At 48.8% G+C, this 25,595-nt stretch overlaps 1 protein-coding gene across 1 annotated transcript in view; it reads right to left on the bottom strand.

Moving 5' to 3' along the window:
- Positions 1–15,198: 15,198 nt before the first annotated feature.
- The window catches only part of LOC144608253 (whirlin-like), a 46,964-nt gene continuing 36,567 nt past the window's right edge, over positions 15,199–25,595 (bottom strand). The window contains exons 8-9 of the mRNA XM_078425847.1: positions 25,035–25,190; positions 15,199–15,579 (exon numbers count right to left, since the gene is read on the bottom strand). Of these exons, the coding sequence (XP_078281973.1) occupies positions 15,568–15,579; positions 25,035–25,190 (168 nt within the window). The 3' untranslated portion in view covers positions 15,199–15,567. The remainder of the gene's footprint in view (positions 15,580–25,034; positions 25,191–25,595) is intronic.

Below are 25,595 nucleotides of genomic sequence, written 5' to 3'. Positions count from 1 at the left end.
TTTTTATTGCAATACATGGAATTTGCCCATGGAAATGATATTGATACTGCAGGCATTGCTGGAGTGAAGGGGAGAGGGAGGGGCAAGTTAGACAGACGAGGGAAGGAGGGAGTGAGGGGCAGGATAGACAGACTCACACGCACCACTTCACTATACAGGTGTGGACACCCAGGCAAATCTGCCCCTCCCTTAGACTGATGGAGATCATATCACTAGTTACACTCTAAGACGATAATTCCTTGAAAGTGTACAGCATCTTAGCCCATTCCAAAGACGTACAGGTTTGTAGGTTTAATTGGCTTGGTATAAATGTAAAATTGTCCCTAGTGTGTGTAAGATAGGGCTAGTGTGCAGGGATCGCTGGCCGGCGTGGACTCGGTGGGCCGAAGGGCCACGAAGAGATACACTGTATCTCTAAACTAAACTTACACGTGCTCTCAGGAAGGATCGTTCACCTGAAATATTAACTGTTTCCTCCCTTCAGAGGTGCTGCCTGACCTGTTGAGTGTTTCTAGCATTTGATATTTTTATTTCACATACTCCTGCAGCAACGGGTCATGGGTAACTGATACACGGATCATCGGTCACTGGTACACGGGTCATGGGTAACTGATACACGGATCATCAGTCACTGGTACACGGGTCATGGGTAACTGATACACGGATCAACGGTCACTGGTACACGGGTCAATAGACAATAGACAATAGACAATAGACAATAGACAATAGGTGCAGGAGTAGGCCATTCAGCCCTTCGAGCCAGCACCGCCATTCAATGCGATCATGGCTGATCACTCTCAATCAGTACCCCGTTCCTGCCTTCTCCCCATACCCCCTCACTCCGCTATCCTTAAGAGCTCTATCCAGCTCTCTCTTGAAAGCATCCAACGAACTGGCCTCCACTGCCTTCTGAGGCAGAGAATTCCACACCTTCACCACCCTCTGACTGAAAAAGTTCTTCCTCATCTCCGTTCTAAATGGCCTACCTCTTATTCTCAAACTGTGGCCCCTTGTTCTGGACTCCCCCAACATTGGGAACATGTTATCTGCCTCTAATGTGTCCAATCCCCTAATTATCTTATATGTTTCAATAAGATCCCCCCTCATCCTTCTAAATTCCAGTGTATACAAGCCCAATCGCTCCAGCCTTTCAACATACGACAGTCCCGCCATTCCGGGAATTAACCTAGTGAACCTACGCTGCACACCCTCCATAGAAAGAATATCCTTCCTCAAATTTGGAGACCAAAACTGCACACAGTACTCCAGGTGCGGTCTCACCAGGGCCCGGTACAACTGTAGAAGGACCTCTTTGCTCCTATACTCAACTCCTCTTGTTACGAAGGCCAACATTCCATTGGCTTTCTTCACTGCCTGCTGAACCTGCATGCTTCCTTTCATTGACTGATGCACTAGGACACCCAGATCTCGTTGAACTCCCCCTCCTCCTAACTTGACACCATTCAGATAATAATCTGCCTTTCTATTCTTACTTCCAAAGTGAATAACCTCACACTTATCTACATTAAACTGCATCTGCCATGTATCCGCCCACTCACACAACCTGTCCAAGTCACCCTGCAGACTTATTGCATCTTCCTCACAATTCACACTACCCCCCAACTTAGTATCATCTGCAAATTTGCTAATGGTACTTTTAATCCCTTCGTCTAAGTTATTAATGTATATTGTAAATAGCTGGGGTCCCAGCACCGAACCTTGCGGTACCCCACTGGTCACTGCCTGCCATTCCGAAAGGGACCCATTTATCCCCACTCTTTGCTTTCTGTCTGTCAACCAATTTTCTATCCATGTCAGTACCCTACCTCCAATACCATGTGCCCTAATTTTGCCCACTAATCTCCTATGTGGGACCTTGTCGAAGGCTTTCTGAAAGTCGAGGTACACCACATCCACTGACTCTCCCTTGTCAATTTTCCTAGTTACATCCTCAAAAAATTCCAGTAGATTTGTCAAGCATGATTTCCCCTTCGTAAATCCATGCTGACTCGGAATGATCCCGTTACTGCTATCCAAATGCTCAGCAATTTCGTCTTTTATAATTGACTCCAGCATCTTCCCCACCACTGATGTCAGACTAACTGGTCTATAATTACCCGTTTCCTCTCTCCCTCCTTTCTTAAAAAGTGGGATAACATTTGCTATCCTCCAATCCACAGGAACTGATCCTGAATCTATAGAACATTGAAAAATGATCTCCAATGCTTCCACTATTTCTAGAGCCACCTCCTTAAGTACTCTGGGATGCAGACCATCAGGCCCTGGGGATTTATCAGCCTTCAGTCCCATCAGTCTACCCAAAACCATTTCCTGCCTAATGTGGATTTCCTTCAGTTCCTCCATCACCCTAGGTTCTCCGGCCCCTAGAACATTTGGGAGATTGTGTGTATCTTCCTCAGTGAAGACAGATCCAAAGTAACGGTTTAACTCGTCTGCCATTTCTTTGTTCCCCATAATAAATTCCCCTGCTTCTGTCTTCAAGGGACCCACATTTGCCTTGACTATTTTTTTCCTCTTCACGTACCTAAAAAAACTTTTGCTATCCTCCTTTATATTATTGGTTAGTTTACCCTCGTACCTCATCTTTTCTCCCCGTATTGCCTTTTTAGTTAACTTTTGTTGCTCTTTAAAAGAGTCCCAATCCTCTGTCTTCCCACTCTTCTTTGCTATGTTATACTTCCTCTCCTTAATTTTTATGCTGTCCCTGACTTCCCTTGTCAGCCACAGGTGTCTCTTACTCCCCTTAGAGTCTTTCCACCTCTTTGGAATAAATTGATCCTGCAACCTCTGCACTATTCCCAGGAATACCTGCCATTGCTGTTCTACCGTCTTCCCTGCTAGGGCCTCCTTCCAATCAATTTTGGCCAGCTCCTGCCTCATGCCTCTGTAATCCCCTTTGCTATACTGTAATACCGACACTTCCGATTTTCCCTTCTGCCTTTCCATTTGCAGAGTAAAACTTATCATGTTGTGATCACTGCCTCCTAATGGCTCTTTTACCTCTAGTCCCCTTATCAGATCAGGATCATTACACAACACTGGGTAACTGATACACGGATCATCAGTCACTGGTACACGGGTCATGGGTAGCTGATACACGGATCATCGGTCACTGGTACACGGGTCATGGGTAGCTGATACACGGATCATCGGTCACTGGTACACGGGTCATGGGTAGCTGATACACGGATCATCGGTCACTGGTACACGGGTCATGGGTAGCTGATACACGGATCATCGGTCACTGGTACACGGGTACATGTACGGGGAAAAGGCAGGAGAATGGGGCTAAGAGGGAATAATAGATCAGCCATGATTGAATGGCAGAGTAGAACTGATGGGCCGAATGGTATAATTCTGCTCCTATCACTTACATGGTACATGGGTCATGGATGACTGGTACATGGGTGACTGGTACATGGGTACAGGGTGATGGGGGTGGGATGTGTCGATGTTTGTGCCAGGGGTTAGTGTACAGACCCACTCCCCAGCCCCACTACCCCTACCTGCGCTCAATGCCCATCAGAGTAGATGCTGGACGGTGGTTGGTGTGGATCGGACTGCCCAGCTGGCTCTGAGGTCAGCCTCGGTGATGCACTGTGGCGCGCTGGGCAAGCTGTGCCGAGACACCCCCCCCCCCATCACCGGCCTTGTGTGACCTCACTGACCGCTCCCATTGTGACACCGGTTCGCTTTTCAAAGGGTTTTCATTGTACGAGGCGTGAAGTGGGAGCTCAGACATGGGTGTGGGGAGCCAGGCATGTCATGCACACGGGAATGGGGAGACAGACATGCCAAGCACACAGGTGTGGGGAGACAGGCGTGTCACGCACACGGGATCGACATGGTAGGAGGTGCCGTAGTGGCGTTGCCAGCCCTCTGCCACCACATCACTGCCCATGGAAAAGAGACAAGAGTGATTCCAGGTGATCTGGTCATTGTGGACAATCTCCCCCAGTAATGGCGAGACTCTGCTGGGTCCCAGGTCACAGGCTGTGGGTCACAGGCTGTGGGTCACAGGACCTCAATCGTGGGTTGTGGGTCATGGCTCCCAGGTCATGGGTCGCAGATCGAATGTCACGGGTCTTGGATCAAAGGTCAAGGGGTGACTGGTCCTGGGTCGAAGATCATGTGCCCTGAGTCACAGGGTCACGGGTTGTGGGTCACAGGTCAGGGTTCCCGGGGAGTGTCAGGATGCCAGGCTTTGTTGTGCCACCCAGGGGCAGCGCTGAACCAGCTGCCTTGCAGAGCCAGGGTGACCAATGACTAATGTCTCACACAGTGTGGGCAGCAGCTGGACATTGTGCTGGGGTTGGGGTGAACAGCCCCATCCCCAGTGACCTCGCCCACACAGGGCTGCTCGTGTGTCCTCTCCAAGGAACAATGTGCCGGCTCACATCACGCTGTGGGTGAGGACTCAACCATCACGTACAGCTCCACCATGCCCGTGACAAATCCCTGCTGGCCTGTGCCAGTACAAGCGGCCATGTCCTCTGGCCCAGAGCACTGTAACTACACACTGGCTGCCCTGGTACCGGGGCCATGCCCTCTGGCCCAGAGCACTGTATCTCCACACGGGCTGCCTGGACCGGGGCCATGCCCACTGGCCCAGAGCACTGCAGCTACACACTGGATGTCCTGGTACCGGGGCCATGCCTTCTGGCCCAGAGCACTGTATCTCCACACGGGCTGCCTGGACCGGGGCCATGCCCTCTGGCCCAGAGCACTGTATCTCCACACGGGCTGCCTGGACCGGGGCCATGCCCACTGGCCCAGAGCACTGCAGCTACACACTGGGTGTCCTGGTACCAGGGGCCATGCCCTCTGGCCCAGAGCACTACAACTGCACATTGGCTTGGCCTGGGCCACTCATGGACACAGGCAGGTAGTCAGGCAATCTCAGCACTCTCAGTCCGTCAACAACACTCAGAGCTTTCTCCCCCGTCCATGGTCTGTGCACCAAAGTGGGGCTCAGGCCAGGGTCAAGAACTACAGCACAGCTGGAGTTTAGAAGAATGAGGGGGCACCTCATTGAAACATGCTGAATAGTGAAAGGCCTGGATAGAGTGGATGTTTCCATTAGTGGGTGAGTCTTGGACCAAAGGCCATAGCCTCAGAATAAAAGGACGTACTTTTAGGAAGGAGAAGAGGAGGAATTTCTTTAGTCAGAGAGTGGTGAATCTGTGGAATTCATTGCCAAGTCAATGGATATTTTTAAGGCAGAGATTGACAGATTCTTCATTAGTGCGGGTATCAGGGGTTATGGGGAGAAGGCAGGAGAATGGGGTTGAGAGGGAGAGGTGGATAGCGGAGTAGAATTGATGGGCCGAATGGCCTAATTCTGCTCCTGGGACTAATGAACATGAGGAAGGTCACGGAGGTTTGACAGCAGATTAAGTCTACAGGTCACAGAGGTGAAAGGTCAGACATCATATCATATCATATCACATATATACAGCCGGAAACAGGCCTTTTCGGCCCTCCAAGTCCGTGCCGCCCAGCGATCCCCGTACATTAACACTATCCTACACCCACTAGGGACAATTTTTACATTTACCCAGCCAATTAACCTACATACCTATACGTCTTTGGAGTGTGGGAGGAAACCGAAGATCTCGGAGAAAACCCACGCAGGTCACGGGGAGAACGTACAAACTCCTTACAGTGCAGCACCCGTAGTCAGGATCGAACCTGAGTCTCCGGCGCTGCATTCGCTGTAAAGCAGCAACTCTACCGCTGCGGAAGCTGTTCTGAACGTGGACGTTAGAGTTTTCAGACTCCCGGAAACCAGCATCTGTAGTTCCTTCCTCCACACTCAAAATACAGGGGTGGGAAGGGTTTGCAGAGTCTCGGGGTTCCACAGTGCTATTGGAGCCACGGGGGCGGGGGGAGCTGGGGATGAGGGAGAGGGGAATGAGGGTGAAAACATAGAAACATAGACATAGAAAATAGGTGCAGGAGGAGGCCATTGGCCCTTCGAGCCAGCACTGCCATTCATTGTGATCATGGCTGATCATCCACAACCAGTAACCCGTGCCTGCTTTCTCCCCATACCCCTTGAATCCACTAGCCCCAAGAGCTCTATCTATCTAGTAGGTAGAGAGCGGGGAGTCAGGGTGAGGGTGAGGCGGGACAGGAGGAGCAGGGAGCAGGGATTGAGGGCGGGGGTGAGGTCAGAGGGGAGCGGACTCCAGTGGTTCCGGACACCCCGGCAAGATGCAGGGGGCAGGAGTGGGGGGAACTCCCTATGACCCCCCCCCTCCCCTGATGGGGTAGAAACATAGAAAATAGGGGCAGGAGTAGGCCATTCGGCCCTTCGAGCCTGCACCGCCATTCAATATGATCATGGCTGATCATCCAGCTCAGTAGCCTGTACCTGCCTTCTCTCCATACCCCCTGATCCCTTTAGCAAAAAGGGTCACATCTAACTCCCTCTTAAATATAGCCAATGAACTGGCCTCAACTACATTCTGTGGCAGAGAATTCCACAGATTCACCACTCTGTGTGAAGAAATGTTTTCTCATCTCGGTCCTAAAATACTTCCCCCTTATCCTTAAGCTGTGACCCCTGGTTCTGGACTCCCCCAACATCGGGAACAATCTTCCTGCATCTAGCCTCTCCAACCCCTTAAGAATTTTATATGTTTCTATAAGATCCCCCCTCAGTCTTCTAAATTCCAGCGAGTACAAGCCTAGTCTATCCAGTCTTTCCTCATATGAAAGTCCCGCCATCCCAGGGATCAATCTGGTGAACCTTCTCTGTACTCCCTCTAAGGCAAGAACGTCTTTCCTCAGGTTAGGAGACCAAAACTGTACACAATACTCCAGGTGCGGTCTCACCAAGGCCCTGTACAACTGCAGCAGAACCTCCCTGCTCCTAAACTCAAATCCTCTTGCTATGAATGCCAACAACTTGGGTCAATCAGTCAACTTGGGTCGGGGGAGTAGCGGGGAAAATAAAACAAGGCACAGTGTTTGTGTGGGGAGGGCGAGAGTGCGGGACACGTGTAGCAGCTTTATTACAGGGTGAACAAGCTGCCGCGAACAGGACATAAGTTAGTTACAGCACTGGCGAGGAGTTTAGTAACCGGCACAGATTTGTTCGGAAACAGGTCGAGATTGGGACAGGCAAAGGAGGAACTCACCATTTCTGCAGCGACTGGATGCCTTCGGATCGTTCCCAGCTCTGTCTGCCCAGCGGCGGGGAGGGAGGGAGGGAGCTTAGTAACCACAGAACACAAAGCAGTAACCAAGCGCTGGACGGGCCGCGGCACCAGACAGTCGCGTCGTTATTTAAACCAGAGTTTCAGCTCCGGTTACAGCGTCCGTGTGGAGTTAGTTTGGCAGTGCTGAGAACAGAGGGGTAAGGAGCTGTGACATGTTCTGCCGTCTCTGTCCCGCCTGCGATCTCATTTGCTGTAACCTGACACGAGCCCATATAACACTAAAGAGAACAGGAAACTTGTGGCGATGTCAGGGACAGAGAGGACTTGAAACATCAGCGAGGTTTCACTGTGAGGTCTAGTCGTGTCGTGTCCCGGGGATGGTTTACACGGATCGGCTTGACACAGTCAAGCTGAGAACTCCTCTTATTGTAGCTTGCTCTCACAACCCAGCAACTTGTATTTGGGTTTGGTTTACAGACAGCGCGGAAACAGGCCCTTCGGCCCACCGAGTCCGCACCGACCAGCGATCCCTGCACACGAGGGACAATTTACAATTTTACCGCAGTCAAATGACCTACAAACCCGTACGTATCTGAGCGTGGGAAGAAAACGGAGCACTCACGGGGTCACAGGGACAAATGACAAACTCCGTACATAGTCAGGATCGAGCCCGGGTCTGATGGGGCCACCGTGCCCCCCGGTACAGCGTGTGGGACGGGTCTACAGGTGAGCGCTGGCGGTGTGAGAGACGGGCCGGGGCACCTCGCCAGCGCTGCCATCCCACACAGCAGACGGGCTGGGACAGGGAGGACTCCTTCAACTAGAAACAAATCACATTCTCATCTCATCGGCGTCGGTGCAGATCCTCAGCGCGGCGACTCTACCTCCCCACAGACAGACACACAACAGCGGCACAGAGTTACAGGCAGCTGGGGCGGGCTCCGGGGAACTACACAACCAAGGGAAGTGACTCACGCTTCACGTGTTCTCCAGCACAGCACAGCACAGCACACAGCATCGTGCAGAGGTTCCGCTTGCAGCTGCAATAACGTGTGTGGATTCACGGCTGAGGAGGCAAGGCGAGGAGGGCAGACGCCATTCGAAGCTAACACCATTCTTAGCCTAACACATGCTGGCGGGAGTCTGCCCCGCTCCCCCTGTGTCTACCCCTGATCCCCACCCCGCTCACATCCAAAATCAGCAAGGCAGGACGTGGCCAGTTGGGAGGGCAGGAGGACTTGCCGGGGTGGGAGGAGGGTGTGAGGGGGAACAAGCCTGAGGAACAGCTCGTCTGCCTTCTGGTCTACATACTGAATTGTCCAGCTGCAGGTATCGTGTCTGTATTCTGTCTGTAGATGTTGTCCACCTGTGATCCTGGCTCATGTTTGTTTACCTCAGGAGCGGGATACAATCTCAGTCTCGTTTAGAGTCAGTCATACCGCCCAATTTGCCCATGCCGACCAAGATGCCCCATCTACACTAGTTTGTCCCATGGTTTGTTGTACACAGCTTCCTGCTCTGCGTTTCACAACCCCTGCACTCTGTCCATTTTCTCACTACCCGGTGCCATTTACTCATATTGCTATTGGAGACTGTGGATTGCTCGGTTGTAATCATGCACTGACTGGGTAGCACTCAACAAAAGCTTTTCATTGTACCTCGGTACACTTGACAATACACTAAACTCAAACTTCTTTCGTCTCCTTCAGTTTGAGGAAAGAGACCTGAACTTCTCCCTGACTGAGGATCTAGAACACCCAGCTGTGTCTCTTCTCACGGATGCTGCCTCAGCTGCCAAGAGTTTGCTGCAGGTTCAGCTGTTATCTTCCATTTTCAGCCGCAACAGTATTTTCATTTCCATTCCCAGATAGAGGGGGCGGCGAGCATTCTCCACAGATGATGGATCTGTGGGGGGATCGAGGGAACTGGAGCCCCCGGAGTTTGCTGCAATGAGGGGCGGCCTCCCTGAATCTTTCACCGTCGTTAGAGTTTGATGGTGGCGAGCAGTAGAGTTGCTGCCATACAGCGCCAGAGACGACTGTCTGCGGAGTTTCAACGTTCTCCGCGTGACCGCAAGGGTTTTCTCAGGGTGCTCCGGTTTCCTCCCACACTCCAAAAACAGGTGTGGGCAGTGTGCACCGACAGGTCTGTTTGGAGTGGACAGGTGTGCACAGACAGGTATGTGTGAAATGGACAGGTGTGCACAGACAGGTATGTGTAGTACAGACAGGTGTGCACAGACAGGTATGTGTAGAACAGACAGGGTGTGCACAGACAAGTATGTGTAGTATAGACAGGTGTGTGTGGAACGGACAGGTGTGTGTGGAACGGACAGGTGTGCAGACAGGTATGTGTGGAATGGACAGGTGTGCACAGACAGGTATGTGTAGTACAGACAGGTGTGCACAGACAGGTGTGCTGCAGATTCTCCCGTAATTGATGCAGGTGAGCGACCAGAAGGGAATGGTGGACATTGCAACAGTGGAACAGCTGGGGCAGGTGGAGTTCGGCCCCAGTTAATGGCAGCTCACCAGGGCAGGAGCTGGAGGTGCCATGGGTCTAGGGGAATGGCCAACCCACCATGAAATCCATCCTGCCGTCCTGAGGGTGCTCACATCTGCATCGTGATTACAATTGGATTGATCCCAACCAGACCAGGTCCGTCACTCCCGCAGAGATGGGGCAAGATTCCTGAGATGAGGAGGGCTTTCGACGGAGGTGAGGGAACAAGGACAGGATGGGGACAGGAATTGTGCTGGGAGTGTGTCGCACCACTTTCCAGCGTGTCCCCACATCCCTTCACATCCAGGCATCTGCCATCTCACTTCTGGTTGAACTCACCGCAGAGAATTCCGAAGGATCACCCCCACGCCTGAAACTTCCCTTCATTTTGGTGCAAAATCTCCCTTCCCCATCACTAAATCCTTCCAAGGTGGAATGGTTGATGGAATGCAATACAGAGAAATGTGAGGTGATGCATTTTGGGAAGTCTAACATAGGCAGGACCTACAAAGTGAATGGTAGAGCTTTGGGAAGTGTTGGAGAGCAGAGGTATCTAGGAGTACAGGTGCATGGTTCCTTGAAGGTGGTGCCACAAGTAGATAGGGTGGTCAAACACATTGGCATTCATCAGTCAGAGTATTGATCATAAAAGTTGGGAGGCTGAGGGGTGATCTTATAGAGGTGTATAAAACCATGAGGGGAATAGATCGGGTAGATGCACAAAGTCTCTTGCCCAGAGATGAGGAATTGAGAACTGGAGAGCATAGATATAAGGTGAAGGGGGAGCTCTGAGGGGTACCCTTTTCACACAAAGAGTGGTGGGTGTATGGAACAAGCTGCAGGGATGTTGTTGATGCAGGGACTATTGCAACGTTTAAGAAGCAATTAGACAGGTACATGGATAGGACAGGTTTAGAGGAATATGAGCCAAACAGGCATTTGGAACTAGTGTAGATGGGACATGTAGGCCGGTGTGTGCACGTTGGGTCGAAGGGCCTGTTTTCACGTCATGTCACTCTATGACATGTGGGTACGTGTTAAAATGAATGAGCTGAGAAGGGTGGGAGGGATGGGTGGTGGGATGGAGGTAGGGGGAGGTTTGGGAGAGGGTGGTTTGAGTATAGGAGTAAAGAGGTCGTTTTGCAGTTGTTTAGGGCCCTGGTGAGACCACATCTGGACTATTGTGTGCAGTTTTGGTCTCCCAATTTGAGGAAAGACATCAAATGGAGAGAGAACCTCCTGCTATGTTTCTGCGCCCTCACTCACCTGCGGCACAGCGGGTCCCAGGGCCGAACCCCCACTCTGCTCCAAAGTAAACAAGGTGCCGGGCGCCGGCTCATTAGCATAAACTGCCATCACAGCCAACCGCCATTGGTTGTGACCACGGAGTGGGAGGGGCCAGCTGCTGGGCGGCTCGGGAATTGGCGGAGCGAGTGCCAGTCAGCCGGGGTGGGCGGGGCAGGTGGAGGTGGGGGTGAAGACCCGGCGCTGGGAATGCAGTGACTGCGGATAACCCGGCGCTGGGAATGCAGTGACTGCGGATAACCCGGCGCTGGTAATGCAGTGAGCGCGGATAACCCGGCGCCGGGAATGCAGTGACTGCGGATAACCCGGCGCTGGGAATGCAGAGAGCGCGGATAACCCGGCGCTGGGAATGCAGTGAGGCCGGATAACCCGGCGCTGGGAATGCAGTGAGCGCGAATAACCCGGCGCTGGGCTGGGAATGCAGTGAGCGCGGATAACCCGGCGCTGGATGGGGTGGGGGGTGATTGTGGGGACTGGCGGTGGAGCCTCGGTGCTGGGAGAGGGCCGGGGGATTGATGGTGAGTCTGGGGATTGGTCTATAAAGGACATGTCCATGGGACTGTGTGGGAAGAAACTGAAGATGCGGGTTTACAACGAAGTCACAAAATGCTGGAGTAATTCAGCGGGACAGGCAGCACTCTGCAGAGTTGGTTGACGTTTCAGATCGAGACCCTTCTTCCAAGTTCCATGGAACCTTTGAGCTAAGAAACGGCCTCATGCCAATTGGACATAAATACAGAAAGACAAATCTTGCCATCATGTGCTTCCATTTGGGCAGGAATCAACACACAATATCGAACGCTAGTTAGCAATGTATCGGATGGTATTACTACTGTGGACCAAATCTGTGTCACATCGTGTGCGGCGGAGACGATGGGATCTGTGCTGGGCAGTGGGGCGATCTCGGGTGCAGCTTTGCTGTGGATAGTGGTGTGTCTGTGTGTGAGCTTCGGCTTTGTCAGCGGCAGGTCGATGCACGCTTCCTCTTATCCACCAAGGTACTGGCGAGTACCGTAGTTACTCTGGCAATGAATTTGTTGTTCCTGCAGTTAACCATTCCTGTACTTACTGTGGATGTAGAAGCCCCATGCATCCTTTCCAGTCATTCTGTGATCTGAGGTTTGAAACATTGTTTTCTATTCCACCTTCTGAAGCAGAAAATGTAAGTAGACCACCCGTATGTTTGTGGATCTGGACATTACTGTCAGGCACCTTCCTGAACCACTGCATTGGGGGACACGAGCTGACGCCGGCTCATCAGTCTTCACCAAACCTATTATAGATGCTGGGCTTGCCTGCACCCTCCAGATCCTGAGAAATGAACAGAGGAAAGATTCTTTACCTAATTTTCTTCTTGCTTCTGTACTGTTCTCTTGTATTCTGGGGAGTTTCTTAACTCACCGCTACAATTTCAATGATAGCAACAGGATTGGGCTCAGAACTATAACAGCATGGGAGGAGGCCATTTTGTAGCATTTGGCAGCCCAGCAGCATTTGGCCCCATTGCACCTAATCCCAGCCCCTAGTCCAGCAGGTCTCGTGGACCGCAATGGCACTATTCTGATTGCCCTCACTTCACTAAACAGCCAAGATCCACAGAAAACACTGTTCCAACAGGAAGTCATCAGACCAGCATTCTAAAGAAGATCACACTATTCTTCGTATAATGCATTGTGTGCAAAAACTAAACACATCAATATCAATGGGTTTAATGTAAAGAACAATTATTTTTATTTGAATTCCACTGCCAACCCAGTTAAAGGAAAGGTCATTCACCTTTAACCTCAACCCTGTTTCTCTCCTTGTAGACATTGCCTAACGTACTGAACATCCTTGGCATTTTCTGTTTTATTTCAGTCATTTTAATAGTACTCCTTGACTTCATGCCAGTTAAAACAACACCCAGACACACTGAGTTTCGGTAGCAATAGTCAGAGATTACACAGTAACATTACGGTCCAGGAAGCTTGAAATAAAACCGCAGTGGTCCCAAATAAAAATACAAGGTTGGGGGGGGCTTTATTAAATAAACCTGAAAGTTAAATCCATCAACACAAAAGCCAAGCAAGTAGATCTGAATACTTCCTGGGATGGAACTGGCATGTAAAGAAATGAGTAGTGTAGAAAGGAGCTGCAGATGCTGGTATATACCAAAGATAGACACAAAGTGTTGGAGTAACTCAGCAGGTCAGGCAGCATCTCTGGAGAAAAAGAATGGGTGACGTTTCGGGTCAGAACCCTTCTTCTGACAGAGTGATACAGGGGTCAGACTTCATATTTACAAAATATGAAGGTGAAATCCTATGATTTGCCAATTCTTGTTAACATTTGACCATGAATTAAATTAATAACAACAAATAGAAATGGGGTGATGAAGGCCTGGTTGTATTTGATGTCCTCACTGGCAGGTGCGCAGTACATCTTGCAGCCACCCGAGGGCCAAGCCAGCATTCAATTAAACCAACAATTCCACCCCTGGCATTTGTGCAGATCAGCCCACATCCGCCTTAACCTACCTGATCTCCCAGTTGCTAAACACTCTAACTCCCCTCCCATTTCCACATTGACCTTTCTGTCGTGGGCCTCCTCCATTGTCAGAGAGAGGCCCAGCGAAAATTGGAGGAACAACACATATTTCGCTTGGGCAGCTTACACCTCAACAGTCTGAATATTGACTTCTCTAACTTCAAGTAACCCTTGCTTTCCCTCTCTCTCTCCATCCCTCCCCTTCCCAGTTCTCTGACCAGTCTGACTGTCCTCATTTACATTTTAACTATTTACTTTGTTGTTACCTTCTTCTAGCTAACAATGATCTATTCTACATTTTTCTCGATCTCCATTCCCTTTGTCTCGTTTTAACACCATGCACTTCCTTATCTGTGTACCTCCCTCTCCCCAACTCAGTTTGAAGAAGAGTCTCAACACAAAACATCACCCATTCCTTCTATCCGGAGATGCTGCCTGCCTGAGTTACTCCAGCATTTTGTGTCTATCTCTGACTTTTCCCGTTTGGATCTCATTGCCCCATCTCAAGGATAGACAAGCAGTTTTCTTGATTTTCAGTTGTAATATAAACCCTCAGCTAACCCTGTCTGTGCCTAGGAGTGAGGTCAGGAATGTTTAGTCATCTCCATGTTGCAGCTTGGGGCAGGTCTTGTGCTACCTATCGTAGGAGCAAAATTCATCACAAGGCATTAGGTAGTGAGGGCGGTAAAAATGCTCAGCACATTCTTTGAATGAATTAATTTCATATTTCTGCAGATTCTGCAACTGTGTGACTGACAGCATTTTCTGCTGCATATACACAGGCAGTGATAAACGGTTGTCCATTATTATCTATTACCACTTGCATCTGCATTATTATTGTGCCACAAATGAGTGAAATACATAATGCGGGCTCCGGGTTGGGAGATTCTGTGTGGAGGACGGTGACCTGAAGCGGCAGAGTGCGAGGACATGTCCGAGAAGGTGAGAGGTTGGATGGTCCAAGGCACACGGTTCCTCATCTGCAGCACACTCCAGACTCCGGCAACAAATGTAATTGGAGGCATGCTTGGTGAAAGGGAAGGTGTCTGGCAAGTCCATGCCCTGCGCCAAATCTGGACTGTTTGCTTCAAAGTGCAGCCGAGATACAGTCAGTGATTTGGAATGAAACACTTAGAATATTAACATTTTCACCTCAGGAAATGGAGAGGTCAGTTGCTAGAATTTGATGCAAACTTAACTGACTCTGCTGCAGATATTCCCCTCTCCTGGAAACCACAGCACTCATTGTCCTGCACGCAGTTCACTTTGTAAACATTATAAAACCAATAGTATTTTTTAAAATAAATTTCCTTGCTTTTAAGTCTTGATCCTGCGAGGAATGGTGGTTTGGGAAACGTCCACTTTGTAAGTCCCATCGTTTAATGCAAAGCATTCAACAGTTCCAAGTCAGATGGACACAGGTTACAAGCAGTATAACATCTGCATTACTTATTGATGAGAAATTATTGCACTTCTCAGAAAGTTTGCTGTAGTTTAAACATCTGGACTAACCAGAGAAAGTCTGTAGAAGGGTCTAGAGCAGAAATGTCACCTATTCCTTTTCTCCAGAGATGTTGCTGAGTTACTCCAGAATGTTGTGTCTATCTTCGGTGTAAACCAGAAACTGCAGATCCTTCCTATACAAACCAGAGAAATACATTGGTGACAAAAGTGGGTGTGTGGGTGGGTACCTGTGGTGAGTGGCTCACTCCCGGATACCCAGGCCCTTTCCGCTAATCACAAAGCACAGGACAGAGTGTAGAAACAAGGATTTGCAGATGCTGGTTTCCAAAAATAGACAAAGCACTTGAGTAACTCAGTGCGTCAGACAGCACCTCTGGAGAACGTGGATAGGTGACGTTTTGGGTCAGAACCATTCTAGTGATGGAACACACTCCACTTACCTGGATGAAGGCAATGACAACTCTGCAGAAACTTGACACTGGCCAAGACAAAGCAGCCCTCATTATTGGTGCCTGGTTGACCAATCGTGACAGACACCGTGACACCAAGAACACCCTCCGTCCACCAGCAGCACATGGTGACTTCAAGGTGCACCCTGTACAAAAAACAGGTAGTGTAGGAAAATAACTGCAGATGCTGGTACAAATCAAAGGTATCGCAAAATGCTGGAGTAACTCAGCAGGTCAGGCAACATCTCAGGAGAGAAGGAATGGGTGACGTTTCGGGTCGAGACCCTTCTTCAGACTGATGTCAGGGGGGCGGGACAAAGGAAGGATATAGGTGGAGACAGGAAGATAGAGGGAGAACTGGGAAGAGGGAGGGGAAGAGAGGGACAGAGGAACTATCTAAAGTTGGAGAAGTAAATGTTCATACCGCTGGACTGCAAGCTGCCCAAGTGAAATTTGTGGTGCTGTTCCTCCAATTACAAAATTGTTGTGTACAAAAAAAACAACAGTTACACGCGCAGGATACACCAACTACACCTCCCAAAACGTATGACCTCTTCCATCAAGAACGATGAAGGCTTCAGGCATGGGTGACCATCACCAGCTACAGCTTCCCCTCCAAACCCCACACGTTCTATACACTTTAATCTACCTATAGATTGGGCCAACCAAATTGGTAGCAGCGCAGAGCGGGAGGATTTCCTGGAAGGTATATGGGATGGGTTTTTTAAACCAATATGTAGAAGAACCGACAGGAGGACAGGCCATCCTAGAATGGGTATTGTGTAATGAGGAAGAATTAGTTAGCGATCTTGTTGTGCAAGGCCACTTGGGCAGCAGTGACCATAATATGGTGGATTTCTGCATTAGGATGGAGAGTGACACGGTTAATTCAGAGACTCGGGTCCTGAACCTAAAGAAAGGAGACTTTAAAGGTATGAGACGGGAATTGGCTAGGATAGACTGGCAAGTTACACTTATAGGGTTGACGGTGGAGATGCAATGGCAAAGATTTAAAGACCGCATGGATGAGCTCCAAAAATTGTTCATCCCTGTCTGGTGAAACGGGGAAAGCGGCTCAACTGTGGCTAACGAGGGAAATCAAGGATAGTGTTAAATCCAAGGAAAAGGCATATAAATTGGCCAGAGGAAGCAGCAAACTGGGAGAAATTTAGAACAACGGAGGAGGACAAAGGGGAAAAAAGGGCATGAAAGAAAGCTTGCCGGGAATATAAAAACTGACTCTAAAAGCTCCTTTTGATATGTAAAAAGAAAAAGATTAGTGAAGGCAAATGTAGGTCCCTTACAATTAGAGACAGGTGAATTTATAATGGAAACAAAGAAATGGCAGAACAGTTAACGAGTACTTTGTTTCTGTCTTCACTGAGGAAGACACAAACAATCACCCAGAAATAGCAGGGGACTGAGGATCTAGTGGGAGGGAGGAACTGAAGGGAATCCACATTAGTCAGGAAATGGTGTTAGATAAACTGTTGGGACTGAAGGCAGACAAATCCCCAGGGCCTGATGGTCTGCATACCAGAGTACTCAAGGAGGCGACCCTAGAAATCTTGGATGCATTAGTGGTCATTTTCCAATGTTCTCTCGACTCTGGATCAGTTCCTGTGGACTGGAGGGTAGCCAATGTAACTCCACTTTTTAAGAAGAGAGGGAAAGAGAAAACGGGGAATTATAGACCAGTTAGTCTTACATCGGTAGTGGGGAAGATGCTTGAGTCGATTGTTAAAGATGTTATAGCAGCGCATTTGGAAAAGCAGTGACAGGATCGGTCAAAGTCAGCATGGATTTATAAAGGAGAAATCATGCTAGACTAATCTCCTGGAATTTTATGAGGATGTAACAAGTACAATGGATAAGGGAAAGCCAGTGGATGTGGTGTATCTGGACTTTCAAAAAGTCTTACCAGGTCCCACACAAGAGATTAGTACGCAAAATTAGAGCACACGGTATTGGGGGTAGGGTATTAACATGGATAGAGAACTGGTTGGCAGACAGGAAGCAAAGAGTAGGAATTAACGGGTCCTTTTCAGAATGGCAGGCTGTGACTAGTGGGGTACCACAAGGCTCGGTGCCCAGTTATTTACAATATATATTAATGATTTAGACGAGGAAATTAAATGTGACATCTCCTAGTTTGCGGATGACACAAAGCTGGGTGGCAGTGTGATCTGCCATGAGGATGCTATGAGGCTGCAGGGTGACTTGGGTGAGTGGGCAAATGCATGGCAGATGTGGATAAATGTGAGATTATCCACTTTGGTGGCAAGAACAGGAAGGCAGATTTTTATCTGAATGGTGTCAGATTAGGAAAAGGGGAGGTGCAACGAGACCTGGGCATGCTTGCACATCAGTCACTGAAAGTAAGTATGCAGGTACAACAGGCAGTGAAGAAAGCACGTTGGCCTTCATTGAGAGAGGATTTGAGTTTAGGAACAAGGAGGTCCTAGTGCAGTTGTACAGGACCCCGGTGAGACTGCACCTGGAGTATTGTGTGCAATTTTGGTTTCCTCATTTGAAGAGGACATTCTTGCTACCAAGAGAATGCAGCGTAGGTTCACCAGGTTAATTCCTGGGATGGTGGGACTGACATATGATGAAATAATTAGTCAACTGGGCTTGTATTCACTGGAATTTAGAAGGATGAGAGGGGATCTTATAAAATTCTTAAAGGATTGGACAGGCTAGATGCAGAGAAAAATGTTCCCGATGTTGGGGGAGTCCAGAACCAGGTGTCACAGTTTAAGAATCATAGAAACATAGAAGGGGTAGGCCATTTAGGACTGAGATGAGGCAAACCTCTTCACCCAGAGAGTTGTGAATCTATGGAATTCATAGAACATAGAAAATAGGTGCAGGAGGAGGCCATTCGGACCATTCATTGTGATCATGGCTGATCGTCCCCAATCAATAACCCGTGCCTGCCTTCTCCCCATATCCCTTGATTCTACTAGCCCCTAGAGCTCTATCTAACTTGGATTTAACTCTCTCTTAAATCCATCCAGTGATTTGGCTTCCACTGCCCTCTATGGCAGAGAATTCCACAAATCCACAACTCTCTGGGTGAAAAAGTTTTTTCTCACCTCAGTTTTAAATGGCCTCTCCTTTATTCTAAGACTGTGGACCCTGGTTCTGGACACGCCCAACATTGGGAACATTTCTCTCCCACAGAAGGGAGTGGAGGCCAATTCATTGGGTGTTTTCAAGAGTTATATTTAGCTCATTGGGCTAAACCAGGGGCCTCCAAACCTTTCAGCATTATATATTTGGCACTTTTTTGCGGGCCGTAGGAAAAAATAAAGAAGTGTGAGTTTTATAAATTTAATGAACTCAAATAGGTTTAGACTAGGTTACGGTAGATTAGATTAGGAAAGGTTAAACTAGATTAGGTTAGTTTACATTAGGTTTATATGGCAACAAATAAATAATATTCAATTTTAAAAAAGAGCTTGAAATATTGGAATATATATACCGTAGGTATACAATTATTTATAAAACAGAAAAAATATAGTGACCTCCACCGGGGGAGAGAGAGAGGAGAGAGAGGGGTAGAGGGGGGGGGGGGGGGGGGGAGAGAGAGAGTGGGGGGGGAGAGAGTGGGGGGAAGAGAGAGTTGGGATAGAGGGTGCAGCGGGTGAGAGCGGGAGCGTGGGGAGGGGGAAGGTGCCTCTTGTGGGGGCTGCTCCCTCCCTCTCTCTCCCCTCTCCCTGTCTCCCAGAGCCAGTGAGATCTGTGCCGCTGCTCCACTCTCTCCCCGTCTCCTTCTAACGCAGTGAAATAAGAACAAACACAAGTGTTGTAGTGTTGTTCAGAAGCCCCGCATTCCCAGGGTAAGCGGCTGTGGCGATGAGGGAAGTTTCACTTGTGTTTGTTCTTATTTCACTGCGTTCGAGTGAGACGAGGTTTCGAGGGGGCGCTGCGATCTCTCGCCTTGTCCCAGCTCTGCGTCAGTGGCGATCCGCTCTCCAGCAAACCTTCACCAGCAGCTTCTGCCTCCAGTCCCGCCGTCTTAGAGCTTGCTGCGGGCCGGATAAAATCTTGTGTCGGGCCGGATGTGGCCCGCGGGCCATAGTTTGGAGATCCTTGGACTAAAGGAATCAAGGGGTATGGGGAAAAAGCAGGAATGGGGTACTGAGATTAGATGATCAGCCATGATCATATTGAATGGCGGTGCTGGCTCGAAGGGCCGAATGGCCTATTCCTACACTATTTTTCGATGTTCCTACCTCCAGATTCAGGGACAGTTTCTTCCCAGCTGTTATCAGGCAACTGAACTATCCTACCGATGACCAGAGAGCAGTCCTGAACTACTATCTACATCATTAGTGACCCTCAGACAATCTTTGATGGACTTTACTGGCTTTATCTTGCACGAAACATTATTCACTTTAATCTCTTTATCCTGTATTTATACACTGTGGATCGCTTGATCGTAATCATGCATTGTCTTTCCGCTGAGTGGTTAGCATGCAACAAAAGGCGGCACGGTGGCGCAGCGGTAGAGTTGCTGCCTTACAGCGAATGCAGCGCCGGAGACTCAGGTTCGATCCTGATTACGGGCGCCGTCTGTATGGAGTTTGTACGTTCTCCCCGTGACGTGCGTGGGTTTTCTCCAAGATCTTCGGTTTCCACCCACGCTCCAATGTAGGTTAATTAACTGGGCAAATGTTTTTTTTTTAAAATTCCCTAGTGTGTGTAGGATAGTGTTAATGTGCGGGGATCGCTGGGCGGCGTGGACCAGGTGGGCCAAAGGGCCTGTTTCCGCGCTGTATCTCTAAATCTAAAAAAAATCTCGGTACATCTGACAATAAAAGAAACTTAAACATCCTGACTTATACCTGAAATATACCACTGCCCCTTCACTGGGTCTAAATCCTGCAGCTCTTTCCCAGCACCACTGTGGCCGACCCTCAACAGCAGGACTGCAGTGGCTCAAACCTACTTACCATCAACACCCCGAGTGCACTGAGGGATGGGCAATAAACGCTGGCCCCCTCAATCATGTTTCTGTTTTCTGCTGCACAACCGCCAACAGCTGAGTTATCTCCTTCTCAGAATCATGTTCCGATTCCAAAAGGGAATATAAAAATACATTTACTCTCTGGTTCTGTGAAACGTCTTCTCATCAGGACCTGTATTCTGACTGACTGGAGAGAAGCAGAATTCACTCAATAGACAATAGACAATAGGTGCAGGAGGAGACCATTCGGCCCTTCAAGCCAGCACCACCATTCAATGTGATCGTGGCTGATCATTCTCAATCAGTACCCCATTCCTGCCTTCTCCCCATACCCCCTGACTCTGCTGTCCTTAAGAGCTCTATCTAGCTCTTTCTTGAATGCATTCAGAGAACTGGCCTCCACTGCCTTCTGAGGCAGAGAATTCCACAGATTTACAACTCTCTGACTGAAAATGTTTTTCCTCATCTCTGTTCTAAATGGCCTACCCCTTATTCTTAAACTGTGGCCCCTGGTTCTGGACTCCCCCAACATTAGGAACATGTTTCCTGCCTCTAACGTGTCCAACCCCTTAATAATCTTATATGTTTCAATAAGATCCCCTCTCATCCTTCTAAATTCCAGTGTATACAAGCCTAGTGGCTCCAGTCTTTCAACATATGACAGTCCCGCCATTCCGGGAATTAACCTAGTAAACCTTCGCCCTCAATAGCAAGAATATCCTTCCTCAAATTTGGAGACCAAAACTGCACACAGTACTCCAGGTGCAGTCTCATTAGGGCCCTGTACAACTGCAGAAGGACCTCTTTGCTCCTGTACTCAACTCCTCGTTATGAAAGCCAACATTCCATTGGATTTCTTCACTGCCTGCTGTACCTGCTATGACTGATGCACTAAGACACCCAGATCTCGTTGTACGTCCCCTTTTCCTAACTTGACACCATTCAGATAATAATCTGCCTTCCTATTCTTACCACCAAAGTGGATAACCTCACACTTATCCACATTAAACTGCATCTGCCATGCATCCGCCCACTCACACAACCAGTCCAAATCACCCTGCAACCTCATAGCATCTTCCTCACAGTTCACACTACCACCCAGCTTTGTATCATCTGCAAATTTGCTAATGGTACTTTTAATCCATTCATCCAAGTTATTAATGTATATTGTAAATAGCTGTGGTCCCAGCACCGAGCCTTGCGGTACCCCACTAGTCACTGCCTGCCATTCTGAAAGGGACCCATTTATCCCCACTCTTTGATTTCTGTCTGTCAACCAATTTTCTATCCATGTCAGTACCCTACCCCCAATACCATGTGCTCTAATTTTGCCCACCAATCTCCTATGTGGGACCTTGTCGAAGGCTTTCTGAAAGTCGAGGTACACCACATCCACCGGCTCTCCCCTGTCAATTTTTCAAGTTACATCCTCAAAGAATTCCAGAAGATTATCAAGCATGATTTCCCCTTCGTAAATCCATGCTGACTCGGAACGATCCTGTTACTACTATCCAAATGCTCCGCAATTTTGTCTTTTATAATTGACTCCAGCATCTTCCCCCACCACTGATGTCAGACTAACTGGCCTATAATTTCTCGTTTTCTCTCTCCCTCCTTTCTTAAAAAGTGGGACAACATTAGCTACCCTCCAATCCACAGGAACTGATCCTGAATCTATAGAACATTGGAAAATGATCACCAATGCGTCCACAATTTCTAGCACCACCTCCTTAAATACTGGGATGCAGACCATCAGGCCCTGGGGATTTATCAGCCTTCAGTCCCATCAGTCTACTCAACACCATTTCCTGCCTAATGTGGATTTCCTTCAGTTACTCCGTCACCCTAGGATCTCTTGCCACTAGAACATCTGGGAGATTGCTTGTATCTTCCTTAGTGAAGACAGATCTAAAGTACCGGTTCAACTCGTCTGCCATTTCCTTGTTCCCCATAATAAATTCCTCTGGTTCTGTCTTCAAGGGACCCACATTTGCCTTGACTATTTTTTCCCTCTTTATATACCTAAAAAAGCTTTTACTATCCTCCTTTATATTATTGGCTAGTTTACCCTCGTACCTCAACTTTTCACTCCTGCTATCAAGAGAGCCACTGAGAGAATGGAACGAGATGTTAGCTTGCTGTCACCCCATGGTTACAGACTGCCATTGCAATTCACACTCGAGCCTGACAAAGTTGACCTGGTCTTCCATTGGTTTATTGGAAAATGAAAAGCACATATCTTTCAAATACTGTGAATTGGGTTAAGAGCAATTTACAAGGGAGTGTAATAAACTGTACAAACACCACGGACACGAGCTTATGTTGTACAGAAAGCTGTAACAGATCATCAGTCTATAAACAAAGGCATGTACAAAAGGAACTATCAATGCTGCACAAGAGGGCACTGATGACTGTGTGGTGGACAACTCGCTGCACAAATGGGCACTAAAGCCATGGACAAGAGAAATGGCCATGGGGAAACAGAGAGGGAACAAGTATAGGTCGAGGATAGAGAATGCAAAATGTCCCAGCTGTGCCACAGTTCCTGACGCATTTTTTAAACAGCTATCATTTGATAGATCATTTCACAGGACCTTCTCCTCTCTCTACTAACCAAAGTCACCATCACCCACTCCTCACTATCACCTCTCCCCCTGACTGGCACCCACTTCCCACCATCACCCCTCCTCCCACCATCATTCCCTCAACCCACTCATCCCCAAACCCCACATCCACTCCCACCCTATCATCCGCACCACAATCCACTGTCACCGAGGCTTCCCATCCAATTGTCACCCACTCCCCACTCACCGTCACTCACTCCCTCCTCCACTCTCTCCCATGTTCTCTCTCCCCCACTGTCACCCATTCTCTCCTCCACGGCCCCACTCTCGCTCTCCCTTCAACGTCCCCTCTCCCATATCCCTCCCCACCCCCTGCCCCAACAGTAGGCATTCTTTAGTGGCTTGAGTGAAACTGGAGTTGGTGGTTGCTCCTGGGATGGACAGAGGGATGCAGTGACCATTGCTGGGGAGAGATGGCATTGACCTCCTGAGGTCCAAGAGCCAGCGGATTCTGCAAGGACAAGTAAAGGACCCTCCCAACCGCAGCCTGTCTGCTCTCAAGAGCAAAATCCCCTCTGCCCCCATTTCAGTATTAAGGAATCGGATAATCTGAAATATCTTCGGCCAATCCTTGGCATCAACTCCAACCAAAACCTGTACCATGGCAGCTGGGTAAATATTTGTACTCTCTCTTATCTCATGACCACCACTGCTCCAGTGAGGTCAGGGGGTATTTCGAGGATCCAATGCAGAGATCCCTAGAGGCAGGTTATGCCCCAGTCTTATTTTTGAAATCCACAGAAAGTAAAACACAAGGGGAAACTAATGTGACAACAGAAGATTTTCCCTGCTGCAAACTTGAGTTCTTGGTTGTCATAACAACACCCATGAACCATAGTGCTGTGCAAAGTAATGGCTACCTGCCATGGGTGTTACTTTGGTTTGGATTCTGTGCAGTGCATGGAGCGGGCAGTGCCTGTGTTGTGTAGGGAGGAACTGCAGATGCTGGGTCACACCGAAGATAGACACAAAGTGCTGGAGTAATTCAGGGGGATCAGGCAGCATCTCCGGAGAAAAGCGACGGGTGACGTTTCGGGTCGAGACCCTTCTTCAGACTCGAGGTTGGTTCAACTGGGTACATGGGGTTCAGCAGCAAGCTGACACGTGGTACTGGGCCACACGCTGCTGCTGGGTTACAGCCAAGGCTGTTCCACGTCACACCAGCTCACTGCCTGAACTATCAATGCTTGCTGGGCCAAGAGGCCAGCTTTCTCATGGTGTTTACCGGGAGGATTAGGCTGCTGACCCAGACTATGACCGTACACCTGGTGGAATAGATGAGCTTTGCCCCCATTGAATCAACTGCACCTTTTCAAAGTCTACTGGGTGTTGGCTGGTGGTCACATAAATATCTAACCTGGCTCCAAGCTCAACCCCAGTAGCTGGATGAGGGACAGGTCATGGATCGCAGCTGTCCTCCGCTCATTACAGAGGTGAAGCACAATCTCTCTTTCCATGGCATTTGCCAGAGTCTTGATGAACCCTATGGCAATGCCTGGTGTGTAATGGAGAGGCTTGCTCTGACAATGACGTTTGACCATCATCGCAAGGGGGCAGTGAGCTGTCAGCAGCACAGCACAGCGAGCCGGCAGCAGCCACAGAAGACTCAGCAGCTTGCCCCAGTTCCAGGAACACCTCCCTCCTCCACACCCATATGCACTGGTCTGGAACAGTATTCCTTATTCAGGTTACACGGCAGAATTACATTTGTGTTTGAAGTACTTCGTTATAAAGCAAGATGTTTAATTCTGATATCGGGACTTGATTCTGAAATCTGATATCGAATTGAAGATCTAAAAAGGTGATGTTGGCACCAGAGTTGGGATATTCTGCTCATTGTGAACTCTGGTGAGCAGACAGCACTGGGAAGGGAAGAGTGATAAAGTCCCCACAAACACGAGCTATCTTTCTGTCCCAGGACCCAGGGTGAGGGCACATTGTCTCACGTTTCCAAGATTGTTAGCAGCAGTAGTTCCTAAAGTGCGAAATTAAATTGGGTTACCAGGAGATCAATGCAGTCCGTGTCTTTGGTTTTGAACGCCTCTGCAATACTCTTCGCAGCTTCTTTGTGTTCCTTCCCATGCAGCGGCACTCCATTTACCTCCAAAATCACATGGCCGACTCTCAGCTTCCCGCAGTTATGAGCTGATCCTCCTCTCTGGAAAAGTTGCAAAGTCACCATTGCAAGCCAGGAAAAATTCCCTCAGATACCAACTTTGCTCAAAAATTCCCCAAACCGTTACCCATTACCTTGAATTCTGAAGTGTATTCTCAGATAATTGGCAGAGGCCAGATTAATTAATAAACGCATTAGATGTCAAACGTGGAAATGTTTGAATCTGAGTTACAGTGAACGTGGCTGTCTAAGATTACAACAGGATCTAGATGAACTGGAATTTAACTCCGACTGGTACGTGTTGAAGCATTTGGTTAGTTAAGCCAGGGCAGGACTTACACAGTAAATGGTAGAGCCCTGGGCGTGTGGTAGAGAAAAGAGTGAGCCAGGGGTATAGGTACATAGTTCCCTGAAAGTGGCGACACAGGTTGGCAAGGTGGTGCGGAA

Source organism: Rhinoraja longicauda, chromosome 31 (assembly GCF_053455715.1).
Source record: "Rhinoraja longicauda isolate Sanriku21f chromosome 31, sRhiLon1.1, whole genome shotgun sequence".
Taxonomy (NCBI): domain Eukaryota; kingdom Metazoa; phylum Chordata; class Chondrichthyes; order Rajiformes; family Arhynchobatidae; genus Rhinoraja; species Rhinoraja longicauda.
Note: the sequence above shows the minus strand (reverse complement) of the source record. Positions and strands in the feature narration are given on the sequence as shown.